This window comes from Arachis hypogaea, chromosome 15 (genome assembly GCF_003086295.3).
Source record: "Arachis hypogaea cultivar Tifrunner chromosome 15, arahy.Tifrunner.gnm2.J5K5, whole genome shotgun sequence".
NCBI classification, from domain to species: domain Eukaryota; kingdom Viridiplantae; phylum Streptophyta; class Magnoliopsida; order Fabales; family Fabaceae; genus Arachis; species Arachis hypogaea.
Window position 1 is genome coordinate 6,831,737 of NC_092050.1, and position 16,670 is coordinate 6,848,406.

General features: G+C 36.0%; 4 protein-coding genes across 4 annotated transcripts; 1 reads left to right on the forward strand and 3 right to left on the reverse strand.

Moving 5' to 3' along the window:
* Window positions 1-1,766: 1,766 nt before the first annotated feature.
* On the reverse strand, window positions 1,767-2,434 carry LOC112748302 (protein ALP1-like). The gene is made up of 2 exons (XM_029292883.1): window positions 2,332-2,434; window positions 1,767-2,239 (listed from the first exon to the last, which is right to left on the reverse strand). The coding sequence occupies exons 1-2, from the start codon at window positions 2,432-2,434 to the stop codon at window positions 1,767-1,769; spliced, it is 576 nt and encodes a 191-aa protein (XP_029148716.1).
* A 3,524-nt stretch (window positions 2,435-5,958) lies between these two features.
* On the reverse strand, window positions 5,959-9,258 carry LOC112748300 (BTB/POZ domain-containing protein At3g49900). Its single transcript, XM_025796523.3, has 4 exons — window positions 8,771-9,258; window positions 8,611-8,680; window positions 7,008-7,529; window positions 5,959-6,928 (listed from the first exon to the last, which is right to left on the reverse strand). Exons 1-4 carry the CDS (start codon window positions 8,917-8,919, stop codon window positions 6,326-6,328), a joined length of 1,344 nt encoding a protein of 447 aa, XP_025652308.1. The 5' UTR covers window positions 8,920-9,258; the 3' UTR covers window positions 5,959-6,325.
* A 190-nt stretch (window positions 9,259-9,448) lies between these two features.
* On the forward strand, window positions 9,449-10,703 carry LOC112748303 (large ribosomal subunit protein uL24z). The gene has a single exon (XM_025796526.3). The coding sequence runs from the start codon at window positions 10,068-10,070 to the stop codon at window positions 10,506-10,508; it is 441 nt and encodes a 146-aa protein (XP_025652311.1). The 5' UTR covers window positions 9,449-10,067; the 3' UTR covers window positions 10,509-10,703.
* A 1,622-nt stretch (window positions 10,704-12,325) lies between these two features.
* Window positions 12,326-14,829, reverse strand: LOC112748301 (mitochondrial outer membrane protein porin 2-like). Its single transcript, XM_025796524.3, has 6 exons — window positions 14,571-14,829; window positions 14,364-14,431; window positions 13,489-13,599; window positions 13,309-13,395; window positions 13,015-13,223; window positions 12,326-12,907 (listed from the first exon to the last, which is right to left on the reverse strand). The coding sequence occupies exons 1-6, from the start codon at window positions 14,617-14,619 to the stop codon at window positions 12,601-12,603; spliced, it is 831 nt and encodes a 276-aa protein (XP_025652309.1). The 5' UTR covers window positions 14,620-14,829; the 3' UTR covers window positions 12,326-12,600.
* Between the last annotated feature and the right edge of the window lie 1,841 nt (window positions 14,830-16,670).

A 16,670-nucleotide genomic window follows, 5' to 3' on the forward strand; every position in this document is an offset into this window, starting at 1 on the left:
AACACAAGTTGTAAGCAAGACTTGATTCCAAATCTGCAGAAGTGCATAAATTTTTGAGACAAAATTATACAATACAATTAATATTCACGTGATAAATAAATTAAGTGCAGAAGATTAACATAAATAATACAGAATTCAATGGAATTTTGCATTTTTGCACAAATATGAGACAAAATTGCACAATACAAATAACACTCACCTAATAAATAATTTAAGTGCAGAAAATTAATATACATAATGAAGAATTCAATAGAATTGGTAGGATTACACAATTTTAAGTGCAAATTGCACAACACAATAAACATTCACCTAATGGATAACTTAGTTGCATAATAGCAGAAAATCAACACAGAAAACTAGACAATATGAATAAAATTCTGGTCATGCATAAAAGAGTTGCAAACTAGTTAGTGTACTTCACTTGATTAGCATCCGAAAAAACAACATAACATTAAAAAGTCTAATAAGTTCTAGCAAAATACACATAATAAGTTAACAACTAAGACCACCAACATCACCAACAATAGCTAAAAATTGTCCATTATATCTCGTGCGAATGCTGCCCTTTCCTCGTCCAAACTCCAAAAGGTTGCCTTCAATTCTGGATTTTGCACGATCTCCATTGTGTCGAAACCAAGACTCTTCAACGTTCGGCCAAGATTCACTTGCTCATTAACCCCAGACATTGCATTGGCTAGTACTGCACATGCTTTCCTTGATCCTCAACCGCAGCCTTAAAAGTTTCAGCCAAGTTTGATAGGATTGCAGCATCGTTGCTTTTTTTAGTTGGAGTTTGACGTACTTGATTTCTCTCACTTTATGAAGCAAAAGAGGTCGAAAAGGTGTTGGGTAGTTCGCTCTCGGCAGCTGCTAAATCTTCTATGTCAATATCGTCTCCGCCTAAACCCAAGCCACCAGATGTGGCCGCAGCAAATGTAGAGCCCGGTGTGACATCTTCTTCAGCATCTTTTCCACTACATGCATCAAGACCGGTAGCTCTATCTTTGCCAAAAATGCTCCCAAGACGTTCAAACAACGGAAATGGCTTGCCTGGAGTGTAAAACGTAACATTGCGACCCTATACAACATAAAACAAAGTATACATTATAAATTCATATACGTACAATTACATGAAAATTAAAAAGTACTTGTAAGAAGAATGATTAAATGTTCAAAAATGCACACATTTTCCCATGCTTCTAATACTTGTTTACTATCCACTTCAACACACATCTTTTCAGAATTCCACCCAAAACCACTACAACTCAACATCTCAGCCACAAACATATATTTTTCTTTGAGGCGCTTGTGTTTATTTCTAATGTGCTTTACAGTGAGACCATATCCAGGAAACTTCTCATTTATTTTGGCCGCCAGCTTTTGAAATGCCACTGGTTTAAATTGACTGGCATCTGCCCTCTTGCTTTCAACAACCAATTCCTCCATGAAAACCACAAATTGTTCAGTTTCTTCTTCAGTCCATTGGCGGGGTATAGAGGGCATTTGCTGCTAGATAATATTTATGCACAATAACAAATAAAGTAAATCATGGCAGCAGAATTACTATCAAAATTAGAGTTCAATGGTAGTAAAATTATCTTGTTTAATTAAAACAAACACTTGTCTAATTATATGCTTAATTAGAATACAAGTTATAAATCCGAATTGGCAAATACATATTGCACAAAGAAAAAAACTCAAATAAATTCAAATACAAATAGTCTAGGACAATTGCATACATAACAAAACTTGTAAAGATAAAAACTCTACACGCCACGTTCTCCTCTCCATATTTGCCACATCTCGGTTGCTAGGTCTTCACGCCATTGAGTCCACTCATGGCTACTTTTCACAACATCAATTGTATCAGCTTCATCAACTATAGTATCATCTCCTACGTGTATATGTTCTGATAAAAGAGTTGCATATTCTTTAGGATCAACATCCATATTCATACGAATAAAATTTTGTAACAAACAACAAGCAATAATAATGTGGCTTTGAATCCTAATAGGATAGAACGAGGGACTTCGTAGAATTGCCCATCTTTTCTTAAGCAACCCAAAACATCGCTCAATCACATTTTTAGCCGAAGAGTGCTTCTTATTAAATAACTCTAGATGATTTTGTGGTGCCCGATGACCTTGAACACACTCATTCACATAATAGCAGACATTTTTATAAGGAGATAAAAGTCCTCTCCCATTAGTATAACTAGCATCCACTAAGTAATAACACCCTAAAATGAAAGGATGGAAAAATATAAGAAATAGATTGTAATTCTCATAATAAATAGTTATTATTCTTTTCAAAAGATTGATTTAGACATACCAACAGGTATTTTCAAGCCATTACGTCGAGTAATAGCATCCCTAAGTATCCGTGAATCAGATGCCAATCCTTCCCAACCGCTAAGGACATAGACGAAATTCATGTTCCGATTGCAAACTCCTAAGACATTGGTGGATATTCTATATTTTTTGTCCGATATCTAAATTTGTCACTCTTCGGGACTGTAACATCTATGTAAGTTCCATCTAATGCTCCTAGACAACTCTATCAAATGTAAAAAAAAAAGTTATTACACGCAGAATTAACTTGACCAATAAAAATTGGAGCTATATACATGACCTACCTTGAACCATTTCCATCTGGGATCTACACAATCTTCTGGTACAGGGTCTGCCTTTGCAAATAAGATACTTTGGACATGCAAAATCGAACACAATACCTTGTGAAAATACCTACTAATAATTTCACCAGACCTATAGAACCTAACTTGTAAGCTGCGATTTTTCGTATGGTGAGCTAATATGATTAAGAAAGTAGCTACTTGCTCGCCTATGCCAACATGACCATCTTCGTCTAATCCACCTTGAATTTGTAGCAATTCACATAAAGTTACAAATGCATTTAAACTCATTCTTAACTCCCATATGCAATTTCTATCTCCACCCTCCCCAATGATATTATCTAATGTATCTCGCCTTAATGGCAGTGTGTTCACTCTTCGACCAATCGAAGAATGACACTGCCTTCTATTCCTAATATACATATATAAAGTAACTAAAAATAGCAGCATTACGTATCAAATTGCATTCTCAAAATCCAATAATATCCAACACATAGATTAATTTGTTCAGAACGATCCATCATCACTTCCTAAAAAACAATAACAAGTAAATACATAAATGAAGAACTCTAATAATTTGTACGAATAGAAAAAACGCTCAATTAAACTAAAAATAAGAAAGACACTCATTACATAAGCATATGTAATTTTATTAAGTAGCAATGAACAAAATAAAAAAAAATATGATTGAAATCTAATTAAATACATATCAATAAAAATATCAGCTAAAAATAATTAAGAGTTTTAATATATAATTTTATTAAGTAAAAGAAAGGAAATAATACTTTGAGATAGGTGATTGATAATTTTCTAAGACAAAATTAACTATGACTACTATCACAATGAAAAAAGATCCAAACTTGTAAATTAACATGTTAATTTCTACAAACAATTATCATCCAACTTATTCAATTTCTACAACACATAATACAAACAATTTGATCAACAACTTAGTAAGCATATTAATAAGTAATTTTATAGACACAATACAAATAAATTGCCCTCTTTAAATTAGACACATGGCTTTTTCCATTATTTTTCCTCTTCGATTAGGGAAAATAACTTATCAAACTTCAAAATGCTTTGAAACAACCACCACCAAAATTATCCATTGTCTATTGAAGAATTCAGATGAAAATAAAATGAGTAATTATAAAGAATTTCTGAGTGTACCTATAATTCGATCAGCCATATACTCAAATACTAGAATAGCACTCAATCAATAATAACACATCTTATCAATAATCAAAATTAAAAAAAATATATATCACAAGAGAAAAATACCAGAGGCAACAAGGCAAAGCACAGCTAGGAGGAGGCTAATGCAACTGCGGGATGGAGGGGCAAAGGCGGTGGAGTAGCAACACAAGCTCACCGCGACCGGAGCACACCACGCAATAATCAGTGAGGAGAGTCGGCGGGAAACGGAGACGATGTGCGGCGGTGGTACAACTTCAATGGTGCAGGACAATTGCAAAAGAAATCACTGGTTAGGGTTTATAACAAAAAAGGGAGATATTTGAAATTTCAGAAAATGAATGAGAATAAAATAGTCTAAAAAAAAGAATACAGATCCGTGTCGATCACTAAAAATCTGTGTCTCACCATTTTACTGAGACATAAAATACATGTATTTTGTGTATATTTGTATGTCGATCACCATACATGTATATTTGTCTATTATTTTGACAAGACACGGACATCAAACAAACGGGGCCTTAGAGTCGTACGATGCAATCATCAGCAACATCCCCCGTTACAGATACTAGTCCAATAGTGCTGGGTTTCACAGCTACCTTGATACATAATGATAACCTCCTATACGGAGAGGCTTTTCAAATTAAGCAGGTGTGGAGGACAAGAATAAGAATTATAGTAATGGGAGAAGCATAGTGGTTAGCCATTGGAGCTTGTCTCAATTTTTGTCGCGGCAGGAACGGGTCTCATTTTGCATTTATCATATCCCTTGCAAGCGTCGAAGAGACTTCCGGTCAAGCAGTTCTGAGTTGTCTAAAGACTTCAACAATGCAGAAAACATTAGCGCATCAAAAATTCTCTCTCAACTCTCTCGTGACAGCTACTTTGTTGAGTTTGTTCTCCATCTTTCCAATGCTTTATTTTGTTTTAATTGCCAGTAGTTGTTGATTAGTGCTATTAGGTGCAGGGAATTAAAACCCATTCTAGTTGTATTCCTTAGCTAAGTTGTTGTCTTTGTGGTGTAGGTTGGGCTTTGTCCTAACCCACAACCAAGTCCAAAAAAAAAGTTCAATCACTAACAAATTCAACAAGAAAAAAATTTAGCTAAATAATTATTTGAGCAACACAGCAATAAATTAAAAATTCAATGATGATAATTAATAACAAATTTATCTCAATAATAATTTTCAACAAAAAAACCTAGCTCAATTATATTTTTAGCTACAAATTTTAGCAACAAATTAGGTAACAGATTTATGTCAATGTTGATTTTCAGCATTAAAAACACTAGTTCAATGATATTTTTAGCAACAAATTTAAGCAATAAATTCAACTTTCAGCAAAAAAATCAAAGTACAGTGATGAATTACAGCAACAAAACAGAAACAAAAGGACAACTTTTCCATCCCTCACAATATCTACCCTCCGGCGCTAATGTATAATGGAAACACTACTTTTCCATCCCTTATAATCATCTGCTATTCTGGTTTGTGGGTTGGGCCGTTGCCGAACGCCCGAACCCATAAAAATGACAAAAAAAAAAGCGTTATTCGAGGTAAGTTGAAGCCTTGAAGGTGTATGCGTCTTCAACTGAGAGAATAGTCAACACACAACAGTTATTACTTATTAGGTGAAATTAACCAAAAATAGATAAAACAATAAGAGACAAATTTATAAATTTGTTTGATAACAAGTAGCCAAGTAGGTGAGCCTCCATGACTGTGCCGGTTTTCAGTTATGATGAGCTGGCATGAACAAATTGTGATGATTATGATTGGCACAACTAATAAGATACTAGCTACAATCACATGCAAAATAAGTACCTTAGACTGACATGATCACTTTACTTCCTACATATTTATAGATTGATCATTTGACCTTAGTCCAACAACAAACGCATTGGACTAAGCAAGTGATGATTCTGGTTATCAATGTGGCCTACGCACTCATCAATTCATGTCTGGATTGCTTTTGTACCTGTACTAAACTCCATCTAACCGATGCTTAGAGCTTTCCTTAACTTGTATAGCTTATATGCCTTCTTAGTGTACCCAACTAATCTTTTATCCCATACCTGCCAAATACAAGCACCTATACATATACATAGCCAAGTCTAACCAAGCTCATAGTTATATCGAATTATCGATTCAAACCAATAATTAAGATTTGGATTACAATTGCGTAACATTTTTATACAGGGAGAAAGTAAGAGGTAAACAATAAAACCCTGAAAGTGCTAATCTCCATAATACAGTTAATTTAGTATTTTCTTCGCTAAGCATGGTAAACGAAACTTGTATCACACAACATACTGAATAGTGAATACATTAACTTCAAGAATGGCGACTGAGATAAATTATTACGTCTAAATAATATAATTAAAAAAAAAAATTGGAAAGCAAGAAGCTAAGCATGAGTTGAATCTGGTGGAAGAAGTGCAGTAACATTAGTGATCCTGACTATATCCTGGCGAAATGTATGTACATAGTTCGATTTCTATAAGCTTTTCCTATGAAATGCATTCTTGAGGCCACTCATCAACCTCTGCCTAAGTGATTTCGTCATCCTTGGAGTCCCACTCTCCCCATCATACATTAGCGCCGACGACGACACTGACCCCCTTCCACCTCTCCCTATTTTTCTCTCCTCCGCCGCAGCCGGCATAACGTGGAAACTCGCCGAACGCTCTGAGTTCAGGGCATTCAACTTCCGCTCCTGCTGCTCCGCATCGGCGGCATGATGGTCCAGCAGAATCTTCCTCATCCCATTAAGCTCCTTCTCCAGGCTCTGAATCCGAGAGCACGTCGAATCCATCGCCTCCTTCAGCTGAGCCGTCTGACGCCGAGCCGAGTCACGCCGCAGAATATCCCCTAGTGATTCTCGCTCATCTTGTTGGTTCCCGCCGGAAGCAGCAGCCGCCACCGCAATAGAGCGGCGCGTGTTGAGATGCTCCACCAGCATCGCTCGCACTATGAACCTCAAAGGCACTCTCGGATTCTGAACACACTCCATCAACACAGGCGGCGATAGCTTCGTACAATCTATCGAATTGCACAACTGAGATTTCTGTTCCTCAGTAAGTTTCCCGTTCTTGTTTTCCTTCATAGAACAGTAATCAATTTAATGAATTAATTTTTAATGGAAAAATAAACACGTGACGTGACGTGACGTGGCGCACCTTGAAATAAAGATCAATCATCCTGTAGAGAACGTCGTGGTGGGGAAGGCGCGCATTGATGGAATCAACGACAGATTGAAAATCCTGAGGGCGAATCTCTACGACGACGTTTAAGCAAGTTGCATCGATGTCGTGACCATCGTAGTCATCCCAAACCAGCGCTTCAATGCACCTGCTTACAAGCGACGCCGTCGTTTCGGCCTCGGGAAGCAGAGCCATGCAGGACCGCAGAACCACCGATGCGTACTCTTGGTCAATACCAACGATTCTGTTGAAGTAGGATTCCGCCACGTGGCAGAGATTCTCCCCGTCGTAGCCTCTGGAATCCGTCATGCCGAGCAGCCCCGCCGCCGTCCTGATGGCGGCGACGTTATTGGGCGTGAGGTGGACTCTGCTGCTGTAACAGAATTCTGCGATGGCGGCGAAGGTGTGGGGCGTTATGTTTAACGGCGGGGAGAGTGTGAATTCGGTGAGGTTCGTTAGGTGGCGTTTGAGATAGGAGCTCCGTGAAATGATGCGATCCTGAAAGGGAGAGGTGTGTGATGACGCGTCATTTCATTTACACAAGGGAACAAATAAACAAACAAAATTAGAAAAGTGAAGCACATTCTTTTATGTCATCAAATCAAATAAAGGGAACGTCCCCTCTTTGCCGGAATTCAAAAGCAGAGAGAAAGAGCCTTAAAGCTCTGCTTTGCCAGAAAAGCCTATCCGACAAAACCAGAGCATCGTTCAATGTGGCTTTGCTAATAAGAATTTTTGTAATTACTATTTTGGCAATGTTCATGGGGTATGAAATTGAGCACCCTATAAATTTAGGAGTTGAATACTGTGAGGATTAAGAAAGAGTAGTGATAGAATGACCTTTTTTTTTTTTGGTATTGGTTGGGTAATAACAGCGAGACCTTTGTTGTGAGTGAAGAACAAGAAAACGACACCTCTGGTGGGGTTACTGATGTGTTCTTTTAAGCACAGGAATAGGACAAATTTGGGTACTGAGTGTGAGTGATCCTAATCGAGGAGAATTTAAAACTATTGAAAGCCAACTGTAAAAGTGGATCAAGCTGTTCCAGCTGAATAAGAAATCATCCCACATGTTTTGCATTGATACAAGCTAGCAATGCGTGGTAAATAACTAAATATGAATGCTGAGAACAATTACAATGTATAGGAGGAAAGAGAAAAGAGAGAGGGGGGGGGGGTTAGATAGATAGATTTCACGAATCCTGTATGGTAGGGTAGGTCACACAACTTATTAATGGGAATCCCACTGCTACTTGCAGTACAACGGTTAATCACGTCATATTCTATAAACCGAAACAAAATTAGATTTTTCTCCACTGTCTCCCTCAAGTAATCAAAGTCGTGTTTTCACATTATTATCAATCACAAATTTAGAATTTTCAGGGTTGCTATACGTTGCATTAATGTCATTACTGCAATTGCAGCCAAAGTAGCTGCAATTATTTTCCCCTCTTAATATAAAAAGTTACACATCAAGCTACAATGCAACGGTAAACTAAGGCATTAACACTAATAAACGTAACCAAAAGAAAAAGCATCGACTGAATTTGAATCAAAATGCAAGGAGTTATTAACAAACCTTGTGTAGGCGAAAGCAGGTTCCTTGAACACGTAACAGGAGGTCCGTTTGATGGCCAGAAGACAGAGACCTGAACCGAATCGATAATTTTGCTTAGAGAGAATATATATAACGGAAAAAGGAAAAGAGAAAGAAATAATTATAACGATGTAATTATTACCAGGCGCTGATAGTTGAGTGAAGGAGTGGGGGAGAAGAGGAGAAGGAGGGTGGAGAGAGAGAGGGGGAAGAGGAGGTGGAAGAGAACTCGGGTTCTTCCTCATAGATGGTGTCGATAACACCGAACTGGTGGTTCCACCCGTTACTCATCTATCTAACTATCTTCCTTCTTCCCAAAGATCCTAACGCGCTTTTCAGGGCACACTCAATGCTTCCACTGCTATTTTCATGACCGTATAGGTGTATCAGTATGCTTCTTTGGGAGCTCATAAATATTGGTTCAGGGAAGGCTATTAATGGCACATGTGATTTTGATGACTCATAAATGCCTCTCTTTAATTTCGCCCTTCCCTTCCCTTTCTCTCCTTTTATTTCTTTTTCTACACTACAACCAGTAGTAATAGTCCTGGTAATATATTTTTACACTCATCTCATAATCAAGTCCTCAATATTTTAATCTGTTTTCCAAAATCGGAACAAATCAGATTTTGCATTTATATAAATGGATGGATTTGGGTTTATATGGCCATGTGGCATACCAACCAAGTAATGGACGGCCTAGTTTTTCCTACCATGTGATGTCAACAGTAGCTAACAATCAAAATTGAGTAACCAAAGAAGGACAACAATTTCCTCTCTCTTATAAAATCCAGTAATGCACATGCACTCCAAGCGGTTCTGCATTCTAAAGAAGTAAAGAACAGAATTAACAAATTTATCAACGTAAGATCGAAGACAAAAGCACACACGCTAACCCCATATTTATCATTCATTTATTTTTCCTCTTTCGTGAATTTACCAATCCAAATAATGCGTTACACACTTCTTACTTATTTGCTCAATTTCCATACCTCAAACTTCTGCAAGGTAATAATTATTTTTCCTTAGTCAAAACAATCTCAATTTTTTTTTTACGGTATAAGAATTTCCAACTTTTTTATTTTGGTTATATTTTTATTTTGGTCATATTTTTATTTTTTGGTTATTTGCATTTCAATGTTTTTGGACATTTTTGTCATGGGGAATTTCAGACATTTAAATACCAAATTCGTTTTCCTTTGGGATAAAAGTTAATTATTAAGCCCATTAGGCTGTTAGCCCAATAGGCCCAAGATACGGTCAATTTGGAAATTTGGTCCAATAGGCCCAATACCTGGTAAAAAAAGGACTCTGAAACCCTAGTTTTGAGCTTTTCATATATACACCCTTGCATTGCCGTCACATAGCGAGAGAGAGAAGAGAAACCAAAACCCTTCACATTTCTCAGCACACCAGAGAGTGTAAGTAACAGAGCCAAAATGAAGTACAATCCTAGGGTTTCAAGCAGCCGTAGGAAGAGCCGCAAGGCTCACTTCACTGCTCCGTCCAGCGTCCGCCGCGTTCTTATGAGCGCCCCCCTCTCCACCGATCTCCGATCGAAGTACAACGTGCGCTCCATGCCGATCCGTAAAGACGATGAGGTGCAGGTGGTTAGGGGAACCTACAAGGGCCGCGAAGGGAAGGTGGTTCAGGTTTACCGTCGCAAATGGGTGATCCACATCGAGCGCATCACACGCGAGAAGGTTAACGGATCCACCGTGAACGTCGGAATCCACCCATCGAAGGTGGTGATTACAAAGCTCCGATTGGACAAGGACAGGAAGTCGCTTCTTGACCGCAAGGCTAAGGGTCGTGCTGCCGCTGATAAGGAAAAGGGTACCAAGTTCGCTCCTGAGGATATCATGCAGACCGTTGATTAGTTTGTTCACATTTTCATTTTTCTATATACTGCTACTTAGTTTGTTTCTGCTGTTAGTGTTGTTTCGTATTTTAAAGCTTTAACTATTTTTGGTCGCTAGTTTTTTTTGGAGGGTCTGGATCTGAACAAATCGTGGGATTTTGAGGACTATTATGTTTTGCTTATTTATTGAAATGCTTGACATTATTGCTGATAATGTTTCTTGGGTTTGTTTATTCTGGCTTGGTATAAGCATTGCTATGGTGGCTTGAAGTGCCTGCTCTATAGTGTGCTACTGTCTATATCTCTTGTTTGCTTTTACGGAAGCATAAACCTTTATAGGTGGCACGTAGTTACCCTCCAGGCAGCTGGATTTGAATGTAATTTGGATAGGAATAGAGAGATGGAGACACTAGTACACTTCTCTAGCACCTTGATTACATGCCTCTGTTCAAGTTAAGGGTAGACTCATTATATGATTCCACTATGATGTCATTTTGTGGCTCCTTCACCCTCTCTAGAAAATTGGACTCGGTAAAGTTAAGATGATTCACTTTCAGAAATGCTCCAACCTTGAGAGCTTCTGTGAATAGACTAATAGAGGGATAATTTTACTGTTTTAGTTGTGTACTTGTGTTCTTTACTTGTGTTCTTCAATGTGTGATTGAGGATGTGTCCCAAAGTATGGGAATTAAATAAGTTGTGGCCTAATTTCATTATTTGAGGGAAGTTACTTAATTTGCACCACTCCATCTTCACAAACAGCTCCACACACGGTAACCATAGAACCCACTACTCCCATTTCTCACATCAATCTTCTTCCTCTTCTATTTGCTTTATAAGGTAATAGTCTGATAGAGGTCTCTAAACCGCCCATCGGATCGAATAGCATTTTTCTCTCGTCATAGTTCGTACTTTTTGCATGCTCAGTGTATATAATATTTGATTGATTGATGAACAACGGGACTGAACGCTTGAAACAACAGAAAAGAACTAAGCATGTTAAGTGTGTTATGGTTGGCGATGATGGAATTTGAGATGCATATAGTTTGTTTCTTTTACAAGATTTTTCTTTTCAATGTGGTTTTGTAGGTACACTTTACTATTTTAGATAAGAAATCAGTTTGCATGACGAAAAAAAGACCATTAAGAGATAGGACTAAACAAATCCTCTTTTGTAAAATAAATCGTTCTCTCCATAAGTTTTGTTGGGTCAGAGGAATTTGTTTGTCAAAATTGAAATTTACCTTGTTAATGTCTAAAGGTCGGATATTAATGTTCTCGAGTAGATGACATGACAGATGACGCACATGGTAAGATATTTGCCTTTGATCTTGTCCCTCCTCCATAATATTTGAAGGTGAAAAGAAAAAAGAATATCGCTGTTAAAATTAAAGAGAAAAAAATAATGGCCAAGGGTAGATTTATCCTTTGCGCCTTTTGCTTATGTTATCTTGCATAAAATTAGATCGAGGCCATTACTTCAAAAATATAATTTTAACGTTTTTGGCTGCCATAAGTATCATGCTCTAGTTTCCATGTATCATGCTCTAGTTTCCATTTCCCAACTAAGATTGTGATCTCCCACTTCAAAATAATAATAATATTCGTATCACTGTATATTTTTTACACTTTTTATGGTATAAAAAAATAATGTTTTTTATTTTTTCTCAATTTCTATAATCATCTTTAATAACAAATATGAAAAATATAAAAAAATTGTATATAAAGATAGTGCATACAGAATTCCTATAATAATAATGGGAGAATAATAGGCCATTAACAGTAATCGTGTACTGTATGTGAAAACCGTGCCACCGATAACTATTGAAAGTACAGTTTTAGGGGAAAATGCATAATATAACTTCTCATAAGAAACAGGACTCCTGTATCTCAGAATGCCTTCTAGGCTTCTACAATATAAGAGGGAAACAAAATGTGAAACAAAAAGCAAATGGCGGGTACCAAGTTATTGAAATAATTTAGTCGTCAAGAACCCAGAAACACTCATCAGTGGCACTACTTATTCTGCCCTCACTTCAAGGGCCACCCCAAAAAAATTGAATCAAGTTTGGAATTCATACAATGCATTCTTGAATTAGAGAAGAAAACCCTCAAGGTTTGAGGGCAATTGCCAATCCAAACCTGGGTTTTTTATCTAGGGCCTTGGTATCAACCTCACCAGAAACAGTCAGCACTGACTTTGGTATGATCTCATGCTGCAGGAGGGCGCCAAGCTTTCCATGATTGTTAAGCCTTGCTTTGACCTGTGTAAGATGGTCAACAGCAAAAGAGCCTCCAACTGTGAAAGTGTTCTCATTTGTAGAGAACCTTCTAGTGATCTCTGCAACAGCTGAGCTCATCTTTAACAGGTCCAGATGATGGAGATATGATGCTTTGATGGTGTCACCCTTGTCACCACTGATTGGAAAGTGAAACTTGTTAAATGTTAACTTGGGGCGTTAAAACGGCATTGTTAAGAGATCTCAAACAAGACCATTTTTTTTTGACAGGCACAAGAAGCTTACAGGATTATCGAAGCAGATGAATCGGGTTTTGAGAAACTAATCCCAGCAGTGTACTTAGTAAAACGGCCTGAAGTAGTATCATAGCCTGCCTCACCACCAATCGCAATGCTTGGGGTACCAACAGTGGTAGAAACATCAATGATAGGGGATTGGTTCATTGCAATGGCTGTTGTCAAGGTAGCATGGTCATGGAAGTATTGAACCTCTAACTGCCAATGGCAAATCATACAAACTTCAGAAACAACATAAGCTATTCATTTGGGACAAATTTTACAAGCCAGAAGATGTATATACCTTGCCAGAATTATAATCAGGCAGCTTAACTGAAGCAATAGTCTTGGTGGACGGAATAATGTCAGTAAATGTGAGTGTAGTAGAGATCTGACACAGAAGAGGGTAAACGAATAAGATGATGTATTCGATAATGGAACTATCACTGTATTATAATCTAAAAAAAAAAATAAAGCAACCCACAATTGAGTCTGTGTCGACTTTGAGATCAACAAGAGTATTCCTATACTTATACTGTGCTGCAACATCCCCAACTGAGTGTCCACCTTTCTTCACGGCTGTTGAAGTAAGGGCCTAAGACAGAATCAAGAAGAAATCAGCTTACCAAAGTAGAAGATGCAGCAAGAGTTACACATTTAGAATGATGAACATTTAGCTCATTGTAACAATAACTAACTGAGAGAAAAACATGCAACTCTAAATAACTAAAAAATGATGTGTACAACCATTAATATACAAGGCTACAACTATTAATTTGATTGTAACTCCCACTTACTTTTACCTATCACACCTTCTCCACCTTCAGATTTATGTAGGAGTCTCAAATAGACACCAATAAATGCCAAAAATTCTAATTCTAAATAAGTGCGAAAAGACATACACAAGTATTCATGGATGCAACTGCAGTTAAGATTCTCCTTAGAACATCACCAAACATGTTCAGACAGAAGATCCTAAGAACAGTACACCTGTACACGACCACCCATCCAATAACTACATTTCTTATTTGTTTGATAGCATCAATAAACCTTGTCCGTACAACGGATTCTCTTAAATGCAATGCGGAATTCGAGTTAAATAATTTTTTGAAAGCAAATTCGTGATTCATTTGGGGGAAAAAGTCAATACATGAGGAAAAGAAGCTTCTAAATTGGTAAAGGAGCATCGTCATTAACCTCATCATGCTAATACTATATTAACTATAACGCATTGCAAACGGTTCATAGATATAACGATGGATCTCAAACACAAATCCATCATCCCTCATATGTAATACTCCAATTAAGGTAACTAAATGAGAATAGATTGGGTGAAATACGAAAATCCGAAGAGCTTACCACTCCGGCGCCGCTGTAGGTGGAAACAGTGACTTTCTGATCGGAATTGTAGTCCTTAGTCAAAAGATCTACGATCAAAAACAACAAATGCAGATCTATTAAGTCTTTTGGTAGCTTCGAATCAAGAACGAAAAAATTTGTTACAAGAGATGGAGACTCAGGTAAAAGAGATTGAGAAGAGAGTGAGAGAGCATAATGAGCTTTCACCTTTGGCTTTCTTGCCGATATCGGAGAAGAGTCCCGGTCCCTTGGTCATCTTCGATTTCGTAGCTTACGAAGAGAGAGAATGAGAGAAGGAGAGAGCGAGAGAGAGAGAGAGAGAGAGGGATCTTGATGCACTGAGCCACTGAGCTTCACGAACCAGGGTGTGGCGATGAAATGATAGCCTTTTTCTTTATTTTTTATTTGACAAAAAATAAATTTTCATCTGCATGTAATTTTTGAATAATTATTTAATTATTCGTATAAATTTTTTTAACAAAATGAATTGTTTGAATGTCATTTATAAGAAAATTATTTTTTTTATTCTTAACATGAATTATAATAAATTTAGATAATAATTTTATCAACTATTTAATAATTTAAAAATAATAAAAATTTAAGTATAATTAATTTGTAAAACTGATAATTAAAAGTTATTAAATAATAATTTAGTCAAATTTATTAAATTATTTAATAATTTTTAATTATTAACTTTATATAAAGTAAATTATATTGAGCTTTCATTTTTAAAAATATTTTTTATGAATTATTTTTTAAAATATTAGAAATGCAAAATAATAAGGTATGGTACTAGCACCAAGTCTATGTGGATGGTTGAAGACTTGAAGTGGATCCGATCGATGATGTGCTGTGCAGAATCTTTCTTCTTTGATTCCGGTCGTTTTCAGCCGTTGATTTTTGAACGGGAATAAGATGCCTTTGGAGTAAAGTAGTGTAAAGTGTAAACCATCCATCCCTCGCACTTCCGTAGTATCTTTTTTTCTGATGGGCTGGTCCGTACAAATATTTAGGTTGAGTTTAATTAAATATATTAATCAGTTCACCAAAAAAAAAAAAGATTAATCAAGTTTTTTTTGAAAAAAAATTAAATAATTAATATTTATATTAAAAATAATTTATAAATAAATTATTTTATATTTATAATTTTAAAAATATTTTATTTTAAAAAAATAATAATAAAAGTTTTTTATTATAAAAAAATTTTCTTGTAAATTTTTTACAAATATTTAAATAATTTTTTAAAAATTATAATTTAATTTCAAAAATTATATCAAACATTAATATCATAATTTTTTATAAATTAAAAATAAAAAAATATTTATGGACCTATCCAAATATCTGAAAGAGCTTCTGTTTATTGGGTTGTTTTTGGAAAATTATTAACTAAGATATTAACACATCATAACCCAAAATCTCATGCCCACATGGCCACACATGAACGTTCCAATGGTTTGATCTGTTTTCCTTTGGTCCATACGCTTCAACCAGTACTGCCAAAATGAGTTCAACTTGACCAAAAAAAAAAAAAAATTGACCAAAACCTGCGTAGATTGAGACTATGAAAACATCAACTAACCATTAATATTGTATTTTTCTATTCGTTTAAATTTTTGAGATGAATAATTTCAAGACATAGTATTAGAATTTTATGTTGAAAAGGTTTTGAGTTTGATTTTTGATAAACTAAAAAAAAAAAAAAAAAAACGTTTTGTAAAAAGACAGTTACTTGCATTTGCGTTAGAATTGGTTGGTTTGTTGATTTGTTCTATAAATTAAGGTTTGGTAGTATTTGCCTTGAGTTTTTTTGCTTGCAGATCATAGAGATATAATCGACCCAAATTTGCTAAAAATATGCCTAACACACCTAAAAAGAATAAATAAATAAAAATAAATCCAACTTTAGCTTCGCGACAAAAAAAAACCAAAAAAATAATATTCCATTTTAGCTTCAAAAACAATGAGGACTCATAAAGCTTCATTTTGATGTATTCGTCACTTCGTATTATTCATCTAAAAAGGGGCAAGTAAATGAGGTGAATCAGTAGGTTATAAAATTTGTCTTTTTTTTTTTTTACTATTTATCCTTGTTTTTATGTCCTAGACAAGTAGTTAGCCCATAAAACATTTAGTTGTAGAATTATTCGTGTTTGGAGACGGCCCAAAAGACTGAATTTTTGAGCGAAAAGGTCCGAGTCATTCTGCGCCCACCAAACACGTCTTGACGCGGTATGTTTATTTGTAATTTTCTCTTCCGATGTCCTTTTACGCGTTTTCAATTGAAGATGCTTTTTCTTTTTCTTTACT

Excerpts from the sequence above, each read along its gene's own strand:
- LOC112748302 (XM_029292883.1), bottom strand. The coding sequence starts at position 2,434 with ATGAATTTCGTCTATGTCCTTAGCGGTTGGGAAGGATTGGCATCTGAT. Across the intron at positions 2,240-2,331 it reads TGGCTTGAAAATACCTGTTG|GGTGTTATTACTTAGTGGAT; the intron begins GTATGTCTAAAT and ends CTTTCATTTTAG.
- LOC112748300 (XM_025796523.3), bottom strand. The coding sequence starts at position 8,919 with ATGAGTAACGGGTGGAACCACCAGTTCGGTGTTATCGACACCATCTAT. Across the intron at positions 7,530-8,610 it reads CCTGCTTTCGCCTACACAAG|GATCGCATCATTTCACGGAG; the intron begins GTTTGTTAATAA and ends TCTCCCTTTCAG. Across the intron at positions 6,929-7,007 it reads TGATTGATCTTTATTTCAAG|GAAAACAAGAACGGGAAACT; the intron begins GTGCGCCACGTC and ends TGTTCTATGAAG.
- LOC112748301 (XM_025796524.3), bottom strand. The coding sequence starts at position 14,619 with ATGACCAAGGGACCGGGACTCTTCTCCGATATCGGCAAGAAAGCCAAA. Across the intron at positions 13,224-13,308 it reads CTGATTATAATTCTGGCAAG|TTAGAGGTTCAATACTTCCA; the intron begins GTATATACATCT and ends TGCCATTGGCAG. Across the intron at positions 12,908-13,014 it reads TCATCTGCTTCGATAATCCT|TGGTGACAAGGGTGACACCA; the intron begins GTAAGCTTCTTG and ends CTTTCCAATCAG.
- LOC112748303 (XM_025796526.3), top strand. The coding sequence starts at position 10,068 with ATGAAGTACAATCCTAGGGTTTCAAGCAGCCGTAGGAAGAGCCGCAAG.